This window comes from Trachurus trachurus, assembly GCF_905171665.1.
Source record: "Trachurus trachurus genome assembly, chromosome: 3".
In the NCBI taxonomy this organism is placed as follows: domain Eukaryota; kingdom Metazoa; phylum Chordata; class Actinopteri; order Carangiformes; family Carangidae; genus Trachurus; species Trachurus trachurus.
Genome location: NC_139893.1, coordinates 8,518,029 through 8,537,938, shown reverse-complemented (window position 1 = coordinate 8,537,938; position 19,910 = coordinate 8,518,029). Strand labels below are relative to the sequence as shown.

The 19,910-nt window shown below is 41.7% G+C and overlaps 2 protein-coding genes across 3 annotated transcripts in view; one reads left to right on the top strand and one right to left on the bottom strand.

Annotated features, from left to right (window-relative positions):
- igdcc3 (immunoglobulin superfamily, DCC subclass, member 3) overlaps positions 1–2,328 on the bottom strand; it is a gene marked incomplete at both ends in the record, with an annotated part of 65,981 nt that extends 63,653 nt beyond the window's left edge. Inside the window, one exon of the mRNA XM_084001523.1 lies at positions 2,262–2,328. Coding sequence (XP_083857649.1) covers positions 2,262–2,328 — 67 coding nt within the window. The remainder of the gene's footprint in view (positions 1–2,261) is intronic.
- Positions 2,329–8,333: 6,005 nt separating this feature from the next.
- ano5b (anoctamin 5b) overlaps positions 8,334–19,910 on the top strand; it is a 32,495-nt gene continuing 20,918 nt past the window's right edge. The window contains exons 1-2 of one of the 2 annotated variants that reach the window (XM_084001674.1): positions 8,334–8,658; positions 14,501–14,545. In XM_084001674.1, the coding sequence (XP_083857800.1) occupies positions 8,583–8,658; positions 14,501–14,545 (121 nt within the window). In that variant the 5' untranslated portion in view covers positions 8,334–8,582. The remainder of the gene's footprint in view (positions 8,659–14,500; positions 14,546–19,910) is intronic. The other variant, XM_084001675.1, reaches the window with a different exon arrangement.

Below are 19,910 nucleotides of genomic sequence, written 5' to 3'. Positions count from 1 at the left end.
CCATCCATCTGCAGCATTATGACTCTGAATCTTCAGGAGCAGCAGCATTGATACCTCATATACTCCAGTTTGCTGCTATTCACCTGTTTCAATAACAGCAGCGTGGTATAATGTTTGGCAAGGCAGAAGTGGAGGCTCCTGTAGTAAAACGCAGCAGTGAAATGCTGAGAAACGTCCATATGTTGTCATGATAGTAGATGTAGGGGGCCAGCTGTTGCACACTTCAACTCTGCAGCACAGTTGTCCCTCATAATATAATTCACCCGTGGTATCTTTCTATAGCAGTCCTACAGTAATCCTAATCCTGCTCATGATAAACCCATATACATCCTGGTGGCTTTAGATTAAAAATAAATGAGTTTACAGCAGCGTTAATAAGCAGGAACACAAACAGAAATGCAGTTAAGCCCCGGTGTTTATTCTTATGCTGCAACTTAACTCCCATATTCCTTTTTAATGAAGCTGGAGGGGCACAAGCGAAACCTGGTGAATCCATTTGAAAAGCCTTTGATAAACCCAAGATTTTCTTCTTCTGATGATGATGATGATGACATCTTCTGGAAAGATCAGTTGTATTTTTACCTCAGAGTTTCAGCTCTTCAATCCGTTAGAGATCTATAACACAGATATTCGTCTTAGCGCTTCTGTCGCTCATATTAACTCTGCTTAAAATGCCATAAAAAAAAGTGCCTTTATCTAAACTGAATCTAATCTCGGAGGCAGACGAGCACTTGAAAGAGCTCAGGCAGCTTTAATGTGACGGGTATATTGGAATTACATCCATCACAGAGCTGTGTTTTCTGAAGTTTTTGTTCCCAGCCCTCTGACTGGACATGTTATGAACCACTGTGTACTGGCCTTTATGATTCCAGTGGGGGCCTTTGTGGGACCCTGTGTGGTACGCTTTGCAAATACTCAATACTTTCCCTGGCCTTTGAATTAAGGGGGCCTCACATAGAGAGAGAGAAACTGTCTATCATAATGAACAATGGGCCGAGAGAGGAAAATTTGAAAGGGAGGAGAGGGACAGTCTTGACATTTAATCTGTACAAATATTCTCCCCAGCAGGCAACAACTACAGTCTTTTAATCCATCCTCAGAGCAATAACCACTGTCACTTCAACCCAGTGTGCTGCTGCTCCGACCGACCAAACAGGAACTCCATCACCTTTAAAAGTCTCCATCGTATGCAATTTAACTCCATCCATTTATGAAAGCACGACACCTCTTTAAAAAAAATTACTTTGAAGATTGAATCACACAACTGGATTTATAGACTGAGATAAAAAAACAACAATAACAACAACAGTGGATCCAAGTCAACAGCCTGTAAACCTACAAAAACAACACAATCTGAACATGTGGATTAATTAAGTTGCATGAGATTGGTCCTAATTCAGATTTCAGCATTAAATTAGTCACATTAAGAGCATTGATCGCCTACAACAGGAGATAAGTTGCAGTATAATATTGGCCCCCCAGGACACCTGATTAAAACCCAGTGTTGATGAGAGCTGGGAAACCAGAGAAGTGTGGTGTTTTTCCCACGAGCTCCAACCAGTGCAGAGCAATAAAATGTGACTTTTCCCAACGCAGCATTTGATCATCATCCACCAGTGGATCAGTCTGCACCTCCTTCAAACCCTCTTTCTTCACATATACACTGATGAAAACAACTCAGAAACTAATGCTCAACACACCGACTGCACGTGGCTACCGTGTATTGTTCCGGTGCTGCTGCTGCCGCTGCTGCCGCTGCTGCTGCTGCTGCCTGGAGATGTGGGAGCTCAGAGAGCCATCTGGACTCGAACATGTTGTGCATATGAAGTGAGGGGCAGCCTGAACCAGGACCACCACCACCACCACCACTACCACCACCACGAGCCTGCTGGATGATATTTGAAGATTTGTGCACAATAATAACGCACACACACACAAAATCTAACTTTAAACCCCCTCTCAGTATCCACATGCACCTCGGTGTCCTGCAGGTATAAATGCCGCAGTGCACAACGAGGCTCCAGCAGCAGCAAAGCCGGCGACTCACTGACATTTACTGGCCGGCGCAGAGGGGCCAAGTTCAGGGTTACTATACTGGACAGCAACGCGCCCATCGCGGCTTGCAGCGTGCACCGAGCTCCGGGGAGCAGCAGACTGACAGCGGCTGTCCACTACCCTGAAGCATCCACACACACAGAGAGAGACACACACACACACCACCACCACCACCACACATAATGAAATAAATAATAAATACTTACCGATTAAAGCATTGAGGAGTATTCCCAAAAAGCACGGAACAAGGCGGCGGCGCCTTGTGGATGCCATTTAAACACTTCTAGAAAATATTCCAGCACTTTGCAGAAAACAATGTGAGGTGAAGAGATGCAAAAAAAACACCAAAAACAAACAAAAACACATATATATGTGTGTATATATAGTATACACACACCACACCACACAGTGAGAGATTATATCCAGCTCCGGCCACTACATGTTCCGACCTACAGCGCTGCACTTTGGGGGCTCGCTGGGGTCGAACAAGCTTTCGCCATTTTAACCATCTATCAGGAGTCTGTCAGCATCCAGCTCTGCCTCTCCTCCTCACTCACTCTGTTGTATCCTCCCAAAGACAGCCCTCCTCCCTCTCTCTCTCCCTCTCCCTCTCTCTCTAACACACATACACACACTCACGCACACACGTACATACACACACACGCTGAATCTGCTCTCGGAACAAAAGAGCCGACTGCTTTTGCACCCAACGCATGGGAAACCTGCAAAAACTGCATGTTTTTTTTTTTTTGCTCTTTTGCACGTGAATGCAACAAACACAACAGCTGCTACTACTATTACTACTACTACTACACTAGTACAGCTAATAGCTACTCCTACACAAGTAATTACAACATCACCAATAACAATATTCATAATTAAAATAAATAAATAAAAGCAGATGTCAGGGTTTATTATGTAATAATAACAAGCAGCCTGTTTGGACTTGATGATCATGTTCCTATAACAATATGAACCGACTGTAACACACAGTTTGTGGGGAAACTCCAGCACATCTTTCCTCTGTCATCGGTTCAGCAGCTGCACACCAAATATTTGATGAGACAAGTGATGACAACAAAACAACCTCTAGCTATAAATCAATTTATCCAACATATCACAGTCTGTCAAAGTCATTTTAAAAACAATATTAAAGTAAAATGACATTAGAATAATAAATATGATGTAATTTCCGGATGGTGGATGTGTTTTATTTAAAGCTGGTGGTTCAGTGGCAGTGAACCTGATATGATAAATAAACAAGGACCTCCAACACTCAATTACAACAAAGCAGCGGTGGTTGTTCCGTGCTCGAGCGCCCCCCGGTGGAACGATCAGGTCTGTTCATGCTCCTCAACAACAACATTAAAAAAAACAACTGTGTGGCTACTGCAGTGGTCAATGTCCAGACTAATAAACAAAGCAATGCAGCTCACAATAAACTAATCTATAAGAATAAATGATTTTTCTGTCTTTCATCAGGTTAGATTTACAGAATTAATAAACTAATTCAATTAGTTGGTCTGTTAATGATTTTTTTCCTTCTCTCTTTTCATGATTGATTTGAGCGTTATTTTGTTGAATGACTGATCTATTACTTCAGGCTGTAACATAATCAGAAATGACCATGTGGTGACATCTGTAAATGTTTTGCTCTGTGTGAACATTACAAAGATCCTCATTTTAACACATGAAAAACAAAACAAACAAAGAATAATGATCTTTATAATTGATCCTCTATCTTTATCTTTCTCTATTTATGCCTGAAAATGGCTACAACGATTAATAATACATCACAACAGTTACCAGTTGTTTTTCTTCTGCTGCTGAACTGCAGCTATAATCCAATAACCAACTAATTACTTCTGCGCTAATTACAATTAATTACATTTCTCAACATGCTGACTGTGAACAGTTCGTGTGAGAGGCGGCACAAACTGTATGTGGATAAAATGTGTGATGGAAACACGAGAGGGAGAAATATGAGAACAATAAAAACCAGCAGTGTGGGATGATGCAGTGTACAGTGGTGCTGTAATTTAAACCTACAGGGGTCAATGTAAGTGAACACGTGGCTGGATTACTGAACATGTCAGCTGGGCTCAGGCCCCCGGGAGCCCTGAACCTTTCGGCCCCCCTGGTCCCTGCCCAAACCCTCTGTATGAAGTGGCTGTTAAATGTCAAACAAACAACAAAAATACGTGGAAAAAAAGCTCAATTTTGCATTAATTGAAACGCTCCTTTACAACAAAGCTGTGTTTGTTTCCTTGTCCTCTATCTCCCCCCAGTGGAGGAAACATGTGCTACATCTCCCCTGTCACACATCCACTACTCGTTACGCAGCATCCTGTAGGGAAATTAAGATGAAGTTAAGTAAATTAGCATCAGTCTAAAGGCACATTATCATGGAGGGGCTCTTTCTTTACATTTGCCTCCCTCTTCCTAGCAACACACACACAAATAAAACACACCTGCTGCTTCTATTCATATAGATTTTAAACGAGTTACCTGTTCAGCCACTTTATTTCACTCTATTGATCGTGGTGCTGTTCTACAGTTACAGCTCCGGTTAATCACATTTTTCCACGAGTTAATACAGTTAGTTGACTTTGTTTGGTTTATGTGGGCAGGAAGATGTCTACTCAAATACTCAACACACACACACACACACACTCACACACACAAAGCAGCTCTCATGGGGGCCTTTGTCATGTTCAATATGTCTCTGTGCTGTTAGTACCTTCACCGAAGAGTTGAACCATCTAGTTTTTCACAATGATTTTAATTGAATAGTCAAAAACAAACTAACAAGAAAAGGAAAGTCCGAGGTGCAAATTCTAAAATTTTGTGTTGTTAAAGGGATACTTCAACATTTTGGCAAATTGGCCCATTGCCATATAGTTTTAGGAGGCAAATCCAGAGACTGCTTGCTGAAAAACTGCCCCCGATGGTAACGCACATCAGCGGTTTTTGCATGAATTCACCTTGAAAACAACTCTGTCTTGTTACGTTCTGTTATTATCTCATAGCGTGGTGAATGTGCAGGTCACAACTTGTCCACCAGAGTGTTTTGGAGTTGTTGGATTGTGTATTTGATGAGTTTGATGAGGGAAACCAAGAAATCCCATTAGCCTCCGTAGCGTAGCTCTGAGCAGCTCGCGGCTCTGCTACGCCGTTCTAAAAACAGCTTGCACCGACAAGTAAAGGTAACGAACCTACTGCTATGACTATAGGGATTATGGCAATGGGCCAATTTGCCAAAATGTTGAACTATCCCTTTAATTTTTGCCTTTATGCCTTTGTACCAGTGACGGTCAGGACAGGAGACATTGTATGTGCATGTATCCACTATTTGCACTGTTTTTTGTGAATTGACTGATTGTGATTATCCTGTTTGTTTTTGTTTTGTTTTGTTTTTTTCTCTGTGCTTGTGACTGGCAGCTTTGAGGATTAATGAAGTTGTTTGAAGTGGAAGTTCAGGTGTTTTCGGACGCATGAATGTGCTACTATGATTTTAACGATCAGTGAGTCACTGTGATTTCACCAACGTGTTTTGGTCACAACTCACTAATTAATTCATGTACTGATTATCTTGTGATACATCCATTGAAAAAATAATGAAGTGATGACACTGAAATGTCCAAAAGGTCAAAGGCCAACTTCAGTGTGACATCATAAAGTTTTGCAAAAGCACGTCTGGTCATTTATTCAACGCTGTAACTAAGGAGGAGATGATCGACGTGACGATGAATGTTGAAACTTGGCGCCCAAACAATCATGACGCTGTAATCCTGGTTTCTTCTTTCTATCCTCTGATGTGGGGGCCGTTATACTGAGCCTCCTCAGTGGATATAAAGTTAAAGTTAATTTAAAACTGGCCCCGCCTCAACCAGCACTGGTGCTTTAGATTTAACATTTAACGATCTAATATGTCATGGCCTACAGTAATAGTTTACCACTCACAGGAGCATTGTTTCTGCTTAAAGACAACTGTATGTTCACTTTAATCATTCCTTCCACCTAAGTACAACTTGTAATGTGTTTATATATTTACTTACAGTAAGTAAAGGAGGTGAGTACACCCCTGACACTGAGGCCAGACAACAACAGAGTGTTTTTATCTTTTATTTTATTTTTTTTATTATGGCTTATTATTCGGGGAGTTTGGGATTTGTGGCCAGAGCTCCCATTAAATCATGGAGCGCTTCAATATCAGCTGAAGACAGCAGGTGCTACTTTGGTTGGGGACAGCGTACACCAATTAAGGCCACCGTCGGCACGGGTTTAATCTGCTGAGTGAGGAATTTTAAACCAGAAAGGTCCAGCCACCCCATTAACCCCTGCCTCTGCTAATTGGTACAGTGTGGTTTGTGAGCTGTCTCGATCCCAAAGCTGCTCTGAGTAGAGATTATGTCGATGATGATGATTTCTTTAAAAAGGATCCTGTGTGATGTTGTTTTGTTGTTTTGTAAGTGTTTTTAGAGATGCAGTGATGTTGATGTAGACACAATACAATGAACAATAATATAGCTACAATATGGGATCACAACTCAATCATCTGCATGGCCACTTTGAGGCTCCAGTCTGTGTTGTGGTCGAACTGGTCGGTCGAATACTCTTAAGGCCCTGTGCGTATGTACCCTGCATCATTAACACAGGCCTGAAATGACGTCTGTAATAATGACTAATGAATCAATCACTCTGGGCCATTAATGATCAGTTATGAGCCAATAAGAGCTTTCTTTGAGATACTAAATTGTGTAAAAAAAACTGGTCACTGTGTCTCTTGATAACAAGCTCTTTATAGTCATTATAAAACACTCATCGGGTTCTCAGATCATAGAGAAAAGTAATTAATAAGGGATAATAGTCATTCAATCATTCATTCTGCAGTTATTATTCTTAGGAATTAATCTGAACAAGCCTCCAACAAACATATATGGTATGTCATTTGTACTAATACGGTAAGTGTGTTTTTACAATAGTCAATCAAGCCTGCAGTAAATAGTTAATGAGTGGCTTGCTGGTCTTTTCAGGTTGTTCAAATGGTTCATTTAAGGGTCGATGGACTAATGCATGTGTGACAACTTAATTTACACTCTACCCCAAATTTTAACGGTCCCATTTTGTTTTTCTCTTTTGTTTGTTTGGCTCATTTCACTGCAGGACAATAAAGACTGAAGTGAGGTCAAGTGACAGCTGGAGGAGAACAAACAGACTCCACAGTTTTTCATTATTGATTTATAACTGATTTATAAAGCTTTATATAAACATACAAATAATTAAAGGGATATTTTAACTTTTTGGCAAATTGGCCCATTGCCATAATCCCTATAGTTTTAGGACTAGCTTCGTTACCTTTAATTGTCGATGCAAGCTATTTTTAGAATGGCGGAGCAGAGCCGCGAGCTGCTCAGAGCTACGGAGGCTCATGGGATTTATTGCTTTCCCTCATCAAACTCATCAAATGCACAATCCAACACCTCCAAAACGCTCTCGTGGACAAGTTGTGACCTGCACATTCACCACGCTATGAGATAATAACGTAACGTTGAGAAGGATTTGTTTTCAAGGCAAATGCAGAGACTGCTTGCTGAAAAACAGCGACTTTGCATGAATTTACCTCTAAAACAACTCTGTCTCATAACGTTCTGTTATTATCTCATAGCGTGGTGAATGTGCAGGTCACAACTTGTCCACCAGAGCATTTTGGAGTTGTTGGATTGTGTATTTGATGAGTTTGATGAGGGAAACCAAGAAACCCATGAGCCTCCGTAGCGTAGCTCTGAGCAGCTCGCGGCTCTGCTCCGCCGTTCTAAAAATAGCTTGCACCGACAAAGTAAGACTATAGGGATTATGGCAATGGGCCAATTTGCCAAAATGTTGAACTATCTCTTTACTTCCTTGCCACACAGTAAGTGATCAAACATAAACTCCTCTCTCCTCCTCACCACCACATGTGTGCAGCAGTCTTGTGAACGGCCACCAGGGGGCCTCACTCTGTTTCAGACTCCAGCCACACTGAGGTTTTTCTCATCACACAGGTGACCTGCTTTTCTCTCCAGCTGACATCACGTCAACAGAGTTTAGTGGTTACTTAACGGCTTATACCTCAGTACTCTGACTGTTACATAGGTTAGAAACCCCCCTCCCCTCCCCTCCTCTCACACAAACACACTCACACACACTCACACACATTTTGCCGACTAAAAAAAGAAAAAGAAACCCATGCCACTCCCCTTTATGTGTGTGGCTGCCCTTCTCTGGTGGAGCCAGGGAGCCCAGCAGGGCACAGTTTAACCAGGAGATCGGTTATAATGCAAATATGATCCATCTACCATCTATGATTGATCGGGATCGAACTCGTTGATTTTTCTTTTTCTCAGTGTGATCAGCAGCTGATGAGTTCACGGTGTTGGTTCATCGACCCCGACGGGATCACATCTCCCTCCTCCTCCTCCCCCTCCTCCTCCCCACTGCTCCTGTGAGAAGGTGAAGCCGTTATAATAACCACACCGCGGTCCGCTATGAGGCGAATAACAGGAAAGGCGAAGGATGAAACTTTGATCGAGCTGCAGAGCGCCACGGACCCACACACAGCAGGTAATTAAAAAAACACGTTTTAATTAGCTTTTGCCAGCATGTGGTGGTCGCGGTGGCAGCTACATAGGAGGCTTTGATATAGGAGGAGCGGTTGTAGCCTACTGCATGTAGGAAAATATGACTTGGCGTGTGAGTAATCCTCATTTCCCACCACTGGACTGATTATTTCATCCACCTATATTCAACTTTTTGAAGAAAACATCCTCATGTTAAATATTAAAGCTTCTAGAAAACAAATAAATACATTAAAGTAAACCTCCCAATCCAGCAAAGAAACTAAATCCTTATTTCTACATGTCTTTTTTTCTTCTTTTTTTTTACACCCAGTGTTAGTGTTTGTCAGTCTGATTCAGATACTCAGTTTAGTCCAAAGCCAAATTAAATGTGCTTTTACTAAAGTTAGTTATGTGTAGTTTGTGCCAGTTTGGCAGCTGTTTTTACCACTGAGACTGTGCACAGTGACGTCATGTAGTGGGTGAAGGATTTTGGGTAAATTAGGGTCATCTCCCACTCCCAGCTCAGGACTCAGAGCAGGATAAACCCAGCATTAGAAAAAAAAAAAAAAGGATTTTCCTGCACAACAGGAGCGTTTAATAAGATAGCACCGATCCTATGACATGACTTGTCTGTGATCGTTGGAGGTGTCCCTTAAGACTTGTGACTTGTGAGGTCAGCGAGGTCACACTGGACAAACTGATGTTTAATAAGATCTGGGTCAATTCAAGTACCACTCACCCAGACGGCGACAAAATAAAAACATTTTTTAATCTAGCTCAGTGTTTAATTCCCTTATCTGAGACAGTCACTGGCTCTTCACTAAACAACAAACTATGAGACCGTTTGTTCACAAGGCTCCATCGTCGTGTGGTTAACAGTCTGGACCGTTGTTATTCTCTCTGACATTATTAGCATGATAGAATTAAAGTGGTATTTGTTGTGTCCATGCACGGTGAATCTCCAAGGACACACTTCTTTACAGTTTCCCCGTCGACAGGGCGGCTCATATCAGAGCAGAGGGGCGGTGGGCTTTTAAATTAAAGTGCATCTGATATGTAGCTCCATATCAAAGCAGAGGTTATTATCGTGAGGCAGGTTTCAAAAAGAGCAGATCTGGACTGAGATACGATAATTCCCATCAGGAACAAGAAGTGACAAAGAAAACAAACATCCAAGAGGCAGAAACCTCAAGCATCATCAGGTTGTGGTGGTTTTACATCACACACAGCAGCTGCCAGTCAGAGGAAAGTGAAGAAGCTGCACATGACAGTTCAGTCTGTGTCACAGACAAACAGGACAACAGTAGGTTTAAACAGTATCAGGTTGTGTTGTCCTTAATATTCAAACCGTCATTCATCTAAATTACACCTAAATTGAGTGTGTGAAAAAGAAGGAACAGGCCACTTCCTGCGGTCAAGGACTAATTGCTTTGCCTTAATGGCAGCTTCACTTACACGTTCCTATTAACAATGCATGAAATCCAAAACTTTTTAATTTACCCCTAGTTTAGTGAAATGCACTGTAATGGTGCTCTGCTCATTTGATGTTGTGTACCTGTTCAACAATCAATCACTCTGTCAAGGACTTAAAATCCTCATTTAAACCGGTTTTATTGACATTTTAAACTCTAATATGCAGCGGTAAACTTAATCTCATTTTCACAACTTCAGTATCTGAAGGACAGAAATCTGAAGATGTCCAGGAAATCGTGTCATGTCCTTTAGATTAGAAGACAAATGAGTTAAATTCCAGCAGAAATCTGCAGGTTAGACAAATACACACACATGAAAGTAGAGGCGAACTCAAAGAAACAGAGAGTAAGCGGCGCGTGTATTGACTGACCTTATCTATTGAGCTCTGCTGGTCTGAACACATGATGAAATGCAAAAGGAAAAGTCTGGTGCTCTTGTGATAAGAGCTGAGCCGCTTTTTAACTTGATGCAGAGGAATTCCTGTCCTGAAGAGAAACAGAAACACATATATAAAAGTCCACATGCCCATTTTAACTTAGCTTATCATTCAAGCTATTTATTCATTGAGATACATTATTCATTAACAATATGTAGCTATGACACTGTTACGGATGTGATTGACACGGATGCGAATACTGTTTGTACGTAGAGATCATTTCAGGTTTTTATTATAGTGATCCTCAATACTGCATGAAAAGCTTTAATGAGCTAATTTTAGTAGTTTCAATTTGTAGTTTTCAATCAATCAACATTCATTAATGCATTCAGTAATTCAAACTTAATTCATAAATGTTATATAGATTGAAAGAAAAAGATCTTGCATTATGTATATTACACACCTCTGGTGGCCTGTACCTGTAGATGTCTATTCAATGAAACTTTCTAAAATAACTCGAAATAGACCAAATAATAAAGCATACATGTACATTTACAACTTCTTTCTCATTCACCTCTCCTAAGATAGTTGAATGTGCAAGTTATTTTTAAGGTCTATTGATATTTTAACGTAATAAAAATGTGTCATTTTAACAGGTAAATTAAATAACAAACAACAAACAGTGAACCAGCGCTGCTGATATCACTGCACCATCATAGGACATGAAATATTAAGATGATTTATTCTGCGGCATTCACGTCGAATCCGAGTGTGTGTTGAGTGAACATAATGAAATCTCAACTCTCTTTTCAATTTGTAGTCGTGTACACTCTTTATGTTGTTAATGAGCGAGCGGTTAATAGAGACACGTGTCTGTTTATCTCGGGCTGAGCTGTGGGTTAATAGACTCTTCTCCTTCTGCAAAAGCTTTGTTTGGGGCAGTTATCAGGGCTGCAGACCCTCGGCCACAGAGAGGAAGCAGAGAGAGAGAGAGAGAGAGAGAGAGAGAGAGAGAGAGAGAGAGAGAGAGGAAGAGGACGTCTGTCTTCACCTTGTGTTTGAACTGTGGTCCTCCGCTCACAGCTGGTCAAACACTGACTCATAGAAAAAGCCGCTGGAAACTGGAAACACACCAGATGTGCTATGAAATTGAATTTAATATGGTTGGTGGTGATTTACACCTAAAACATTTTATCATATCTTTAACCGGGCTCTCTCTTCTTTTTTTGGCATCTTTCTGGAACAGTTGAGCAATATTTATCAGACCGGCTCTTGCTTTAGTTGCTTTTCCTGGAAATTACTCATATTTTAAGGAATTTGCTCCCATTTAAGGTGATATGACTCTGTGTGCCTGCAGCCAAGTCGATGCAGTGATCTTTCAGTCTGATGAGGTGAAACAGAGCCAACAAGTTGCTATGGAAACAGGCCTAGTAATTGCATTACCCCCCTTTTGATGGAGGCATGATACTGAATAAGATGTGGAAATCAACCTAGTAGATCTCCTCGGAGCAAACACAGAGGATAGACAGACGCACTCAAACTGTGAAGACAAGTTTGAGACTTTGGTTTTTATGTCTCCGGGACAGAAACAGCTCCGACTGCAGCAACGACCTTCACTTCAACTTAAAGATGAACTGATTAGATTCAGAGATTAGAGTGTGTGAATAGAAGTGTGCGCAAAGCTAAAGGTCACTGCAGGGTTTCTACGCAAGTATGGGAAAGTATAGAATTTGATTTTATACATTTCCAGGTCTGGAAAAGTATGGAAAATGGAAACTATTGTATAAAAATATATTTCTTATCTGGGTTTGGTCTTATCTGAAGTTATTTGGGTTAATTATTTTGTATGCACTATTGTATAGCTACAGTCTCCTGGAAATTATTTGATGACATAATGGCATACAAATTCAGAATAATGAAAACAAATGATTAACTGCATGATTTATTTACATGATATACATCCATTTACTCAAATGTCAGAAATTATTTGAATTTGGTTTACCAAAAAGTCTGGAAATAAAGGTCTGGAAAAAGTTTGGAGTTTGGAAATTTCAAATAGGAACCCATTGTGACCTTATTAAACTAACTCTATAAATCGTACTATGTAACACAGTTACAAAAAAAAAATCTGAAATGAAGTGATGACATCGAAACGGTCAAAGTTCAACTTCACTGTCACAAAAATGTTGTGCAAAAACCTCTGGACACAGAAACACGGGACAGAGGTTTTGCTTTGGCCCATTTCCTGCCCTTGGGGGTGCATGGACATGAAACAGTGACACAGAGGAAAAGCAAGCGCTCTAGTGTAGTAGGTCATTGAATTATCTTTTATGTATGAGCTGTGTCTGAAAAACTGAGCCAGTAATGGCACCGTACAGTATCTCCTAACCTGATTACATGAAGGCAGCAGCAACAAATACACTTTTATCCGTTTGTCATCTCGCATGAATCATATCAGATCCATCAGAAGATGCAAGGAAGCTGCTCTCTGAGTCCCGCCTCTGCCGACCAGTATTCCCTGGAAACACTTTACCACTAACAAGCATCCCCAGCAAACACACAGTGTCTTATGAGGACAATGCAACACAACACAATGCAATGCAATGCAATGCAGCCTCTAGCCTGTACGTGACCTTATGTGTTCTTTTGCCTTTATAACACTACTCAAGTTTTCCGGGGATTGTCAGGAAATGTCCCGTCTGGGCCTTTAGTATCCTGATGATAAGGCAGGAAATGATACAACAATGACAATACAACCCGTAAACCCCAAAACAGCGGCTTCGTCAGAGGAACTGAGGAAATTTCTTGTTAGTCTATAATGGGTTTCTATCTTTACATCATCTTAACGTCCATTTAGAGTGTGAGTTGTGAGTTACACAAATTAATATTTTTAAGTTGAGTTCAGACAAACACAGTGTTGTTGATGCCCTTAAGGCACTAAACAGCCACACTACCATGACAACTGGGCAAACACCACTGGTAGATTAAGATCATGTGACTCGTTTGAAAGCCCCACGAGGACGCCTGTTAAGAAGACCCTGAGGAAAAATTGTGTTTTTTTTATGTTTTAAAGTCTTCACAAATATGATTCCACGGTTTCCAGGATTGTATAAATTCATATTTGACTGGACCAAGTGTGTAGTTTACTGACTCGACAGGAAATTTGCCGACAGAGATACTGTAGAGAGGATGTCTTGTCTTAGATGACTTACTGTAGACCCAGTTTGTGCTCAGGATGTTGTGGTTTGGTTTTGCTGTAGCTTGATGCACACCACCCACCACGCCTTCTAGATAATCGTGACTTGTTTCACTCAAGAGTTCTGGTATTAAATTTCAAATTCGAGCACTTTATAGTTTAATTTGTGATGTTTTTGCTCCACATCTACCAAATGCAAATTAATACTGAATAATAATAATAATAATAATAATACATTTTATTTGGAGGCGCCTTTCAGGTCACCCAAGGTCACCTTACAAAAAAGGAGGACTGAAGACAGGCCCTCAGGTTTTCTGCTACTAAACTGTGGTTAACACTGCGATTCATTTCATTTAGACCACAGTGCTAACCTTCATCACATCTACACATAAAGCAGATGGGGCCTTTTGTCTTTTAGGGAAGTTTCCTATAGAAGGAAGTTGTCGAGTTGTCAATCTGTGCCTTGTGTTGTGTCACTTCCCCTGAGAAAAGGTGACTGCTGACATACAGTAATCAGTCTGTGATTAATGGGTCTGAAGCAAGAAGAAGAAAGAGATGTTAGCTCTGGTGAAAGTGAGTGAGTGCAGTGGAAGTGTATTTATCCTTTTCCTTTTTATTCTGCTTGAGTCACAATGAAAAACACTTTACTGTTTCACTGGATCTAATGTGTCCTAATGCAGCAGTGCTTCTTTCTTTTACCCTTTTCATTTCTAAGTAGTCGAGGATCGTGCATGTTTACCTCTCCTAACCTATAGTTTATTACTAATCCCCTCCTAACCTTTGTCTCTCTGTCCCTTAAAGATGGTCCTGCAGTGCTGACCGCATTCAGGATTAACCTGCACTCAGGTACGGGCAGATCAGAGGCTTAATGTGACGCCTGGCTGTCCGTGCTCTCATCACGTCTCTCAATAATAGCCTCAATGTTTCTTCTTGTCTTTGTTTTGGCTGTTAAATATCCGCTGCTTTGGAGTTTGTCTGCCGATCACACACCCAGACGCCTGCCTGCGTCTGTCTGTCTGTCTGATCTTTCATCCAGCCTCTATCTCGGCTTCTTGTTGTATCTGCAGAGCCAGGCTCGTGGCGGTTAAGTGTGTTGTGTGTGTCCTGTGTCCATGTCTGCACCGTCCAATCAGCACTGATGCATGCGCTCATATACTGTACTGCAGTGAGAGAGGCATGTGCACGCGGTATTGTTTCAGTTAAAGCAGAAGTAAGTGATATATTTGTGTTAATATAAGTCTTAAATAGTTATATCTTCCAACAGCAATCACTTACATAGAGTGTTTGGACCAAAACACGGGTCTGTCAGTCACTCTGCTCTGCTCTGAGCCGAGGAGAAAACATTTATCGTATCCTACAGTTTTTATCCAATGAGGAGAGAGAACGGCATGCAGGGCTGTGTGTGCAGCCAAGGGACGCCGTGAATGTGGTGACGTAGGGACGAGGACTGTTATGGTGCGTTCAAGGAAACTCGTAACTCGTGTTTTTCCGACCTGTGAAGTCGTACCAGTTCGATCTGGTACGAGTTCACGGGTCGGAAGTTACGAGTGGCTGTTATAGTGACTTTCACAGGTAAAACAGGTCGGAGAAACACGAGTGGGTTGCCTGGAACGCTACAAAGTCGTAAGTTGTGACTTGAAGCTGTAATTTACGGTTTCAAAAGCCGGCCTGGAACGCAGCATTAGCCAAAACGACCGGATCGCTTACTTCTGCTTTAAGGCTGTGGGGAATTAGACCATGTAACATCTGAGGAGACTGTGATCTCTCTCTGCTTGATATCTATGAGTTTTAGATGATTTTCACATCTGGGTGATGGAGCTTCCTGACCTAGAAGGTAATCAATCGTCTGTATTTGTCAAAAACCTTCAGTTTACCATGAAGGTGAGAAGCTATTCAACCATTAAAATGTGTCTGTCTCATGCTCTCCCAGTTTGAGTCACATATGCTCAAGTAAAAATAGCAGCAAGGAGACACATTTAACCGTTTGGATCTTAAAATGACTAGTGCTATATCTGTCACATGCATGAGTAAAAACACAAGTAGATTAAAATTGAACCTGTGCAAGAACTTGAGGTAATTACATCCCACTTTTAGCCTTTCAGGTGTCAGACACACAAGTTCATGATAACTTCTGGATAGAGAAGAGCGTGCCGTACTGGATTGTATTGTATTGTGCGCTTGTGTGGGTAAGTGGGTGTGTGGGCTGCTGACACATCCTCTCACATCCTCTCGTCAGATGAATACGAGTCACTGGATGTCGGTTCAGATTGAGAAAAGCAGGTTCTCTCCACTTGTTTTGATGACTCACTCTCTCAGGGATTTAGTGAAGAGAGAGGGCTGCTCTCCTGATGACGGTTACTCACACCGACAACTGAAACTGCTGAGTGCTAAATATGCATCATCTCATCTGGAGGCGACGCTCTCGACTGTGATCCAGAGGTGGAGAAATTCAAGTCGGATCTTCTCCGCTGTGAGGAAAGGACACGTCTTTCTTCTTTCAAGGTTGTGGTGAACTAGGATTGGACACGCTGATGCCGGGCTTTAGTGAATGGTTGTTTGGGGTTGAGAGAGAACGTACAGCCGCTGTTCGTTGCTCTGCACGATCAGCACATGCCTCTGGGGGTCAATACACTGGCACCAGTGGCCTCCTATTCTGATACACTAGTGTAGAGTTGCTCCTCTTTTCTTTGTTGTCCAGTTCTGATTCTGACCACCGCTCATGGGCCTTCAGGAGCAGCTGTTGTGGATCTGCTGTCTTTGAAGCGTGGACAGATATTTCTCCATGGGCCCAACCTGTGAGTGTTGTAACTTGAGGGTTTGCTGCTGGATATCGTCCAACGGGTTACTAAACTTCAAGGGATAGTTCAACATTTTGGCAAATTGACCCATTGCTATAATCCCTATAGTCATAGCAGTAGGTTTGTTGCCTTTAAAGCAGAAGTAAGCGATCCGGTGGTTTTGGCTAACTTCTTGTCAGCCGATGGAGTTAGCAGTCCCCGCCCTCGTCCCTACGTCACCACATTCATGCGCATCCCTTGGCTGCACACACACAGAGGACCGCCCCTTTATGCCGTTCTCTCTCCTCATTGGATAAAGGTTGTAGGATACAATTAAAGTTTTCTCCTCGGCTTACAGCAGAGCAGAGTGACTGACAGACCCGTGTTTCAGACCAAACACTCTATATAAGTGATTGCTGTCCGAAGATATAACTATTTAAGACTTATATTAACACAAACATTCTGCTTACTTCTGCTTTAATTGTCGGTGCAAGCTATTTTTAGAACGGCGGAGCAGAGCCGTGAGCTGCTCAGAGCTACGCTAAACTCATCAAATACACAATCCAACAACTCCAAAACGCTGGACAAGTTGTGACCTGCACATTCACCACGCTATGAGATAATGATGATGTAACGTTATGAGACGGAGTTGTTTTAGAGGTAAATTCATGTAAAACCGCTGATGCGCGTATCCGTCGGGGGCAGTTTTTCAGCAAACAGACTCTGCATTTACCTCTATAACAACTCTGTCTGGTAACGTTCTGTTATTATCTCATAGCGTGGTGAATGTGCAGGTCACAACTTGTCCACCTGAGCGTTTTGGAGTTGTTGGATTGTGTATTTGATGAGTTTGATGAGGGAAACCAAGAAATCCCATTAGCCTCCGTAGCGTAGCTCTGAGCAGCTCGCGGCTCTGCTCCAACGTACTAAAAATAGCTTGAACCGACAATTAAAGGTAACAAACCTACTGCTATGACTATAAGGATTACGGCAATGGGCCAATTTGCCAAAATGTTGAACTATCCCTTTAAAGGCAGTTTGATGAGAAGTCAGATAATATGCATGAAGTGTTTTTCCATTGTTTTGCTGAGTGGGATATCTGCAGGAGGTGCACTTGGCTCGGCTTAGCAGAGACTGTGAGTGAGCCAGCATTGTCTCCTCTGGTTTAAAGAACATGATGCTTATTTTATGAAGGAAGCATTTTCAGGCCTGTTTCTACTTCCTTTGTTATGGATACGCCAGATATCTCTGAGCCAACTGAAGCAATACACATGCAGCTGTTGTTTTTGAGCACCGACTTGTTATTGGCACGGTCTCTGCACCTTGTGTTGGTCCAGTTTGCCACAGAGAAGGCGGCCTTCGGGCCTACGACCAAGACTGAGTCCTGATTCAAGGGGAACGCCATTGATCTTACTAATGGAGATGAGCTGACTGGTCAAGGAGAGTAATACTGATCTTGTCAAAGCGTTTTTTCTGCAGTTTTGGAGGGAGCTTTACAAAATCTTGAAAAGACTAGGTCAAATTTTTCAATATCTGGGAAGCCTAAGGTAAAATCCTGAGTTTAACAGCAGCGTTGCATGACAAAAACACCAAACACATAAATTAAAGACAAAGGCTTTGCTGTTCTTTCAGAGAGAAAGTTAAAAGATCTTCCATCTGTGATTCTCAATAGTTACAAACAAATACTTTAATTTGAGGCAGGTCTTTATCTGTTATTCCTCCTGTTTGAAATATTTAGAAGGTCAAAGCCTCATTTTCAATCGCTCCTCTGTTGTCTGTGTTAAGTTTTTTTTCTTCTGTGTTAATGCAGCCACCAGCCAGTCCGTCAGTCAGGGACATTCCAGATTACAGGGTTGGCCTCGATGTTGCGTTGCAGCCAAAAATAACCCAAAGTGAATTCACAATGAAAGTTATTTCAATGTTGGTCTTACAATCTTGGGCAGTGGAGTTTGACAGATTTGGGTGTTTGGGCATTATGGGAAGTGCAGGATCTGACCTCACCTGACCTCTACCAGGGAGGTGTGATAAGAAAACACTGAAGTCCAAACTCCCAAACTCTGTTCTGCAGAACGGCTATGTTTGGAGATGCATGCAGTTAATATATTTTAAAGGGATAGTTCAACATTTTGGAAAATCTACCTATTGCCATAATCCTTATAGTCATAACAGTAGATTCATTACCTTTAATTATCGGTGCATGTTGTTTTGAGATCCGCGGGGCAGAGACGTGAGCTGCTCAGTGAACACAATGGAGGTGAATGGTACAGGTCCCCTGTCCCTCATCAAACTCATCAAATACACAATCCAACAACTCCAAAACGCTCTCGTGAACAAGTTGTGACCTGCACATTCACCACGCTATGAGATAATCGTGTAATATTACGAGATGGAGTTGTTTTAGAGGCAAATGCAGCCAGAACTACATTCTGCTGGGCGGCGTGATTTCAAAAACGCAAGTAGTTCTGAGTATTTGCTTCATGTGTCATAATTTTACATACATTATACATGATTATTTCAAGGTAATGAACCTACTGCTATGACTATAGGGATTGTGGCAATAGGTGAATTTGCCAAAATGTTGAACTAGCCCTTTAAGCTCATTTAGTAAAAAGACATGACTGTTATGTGTCCTTGGTTAACCCTCACAGGGGGGACGTCCTCACTGCCTGATTGATGCTGCTGGTCTGTTTTTTTACGTCAGGGGTCAGGGGTCAAAGGGTTAGAGTTAAGTTTCCTTATTCGTGACATTTGCCCTAGTGAGTTGTCCATCTTATTCTCAAGATTTTATGAGTTGGAATCCCCTTAAAAAAAGAGGAAGAAGAGGAAACCACTCTCTAAATCCTACAGTACAACATCAGATCATAAAAAAGCAAAGGGAAAGAAGAACTGCACATCTCACTCGTATTATTCACAGAGTCGTAGAGCTTATGGATTTCTGTCGCTGCCACATCAGGGACCGTTTGGCCACTCGGAGCACCGGTCCTCTCTTAGGTGGTAGTTAAAAATGTCACTTTGATTTAGAGCCCATGCACTGCAGCTTATTGGCTTCTTTCTTCAACGATCTGGGTTTCTGCTGGTGGATGTGTTCACACGAGAATATCTCAGCTACTGTAAATAGACAGCTGCCGAAGTGTAACTGGGTTGCATGGGTGAAAACTGTGTTAGAAAAACATATCCTGAGCTTTACTTTTGAAATTAGTGGTAATTCAGGTAATGTGCGTCCTATAAACTATGGTGATTATGGTGATTTGGCATCGATGCAAAACTGTGAACGGTTATTTTTAGTTAATGAACGTTAACGCCTATTTGTGGCGGTCTCTGCGTTTATGTTTGAGTCCACTGCTTATTTATATACTCAGCTTTTCTGACCCATTTCCATGTGTTTGTCTCTCCGCTGTAGTAAACGTTACTCACTGCAGGCCCATGGCTTCTGT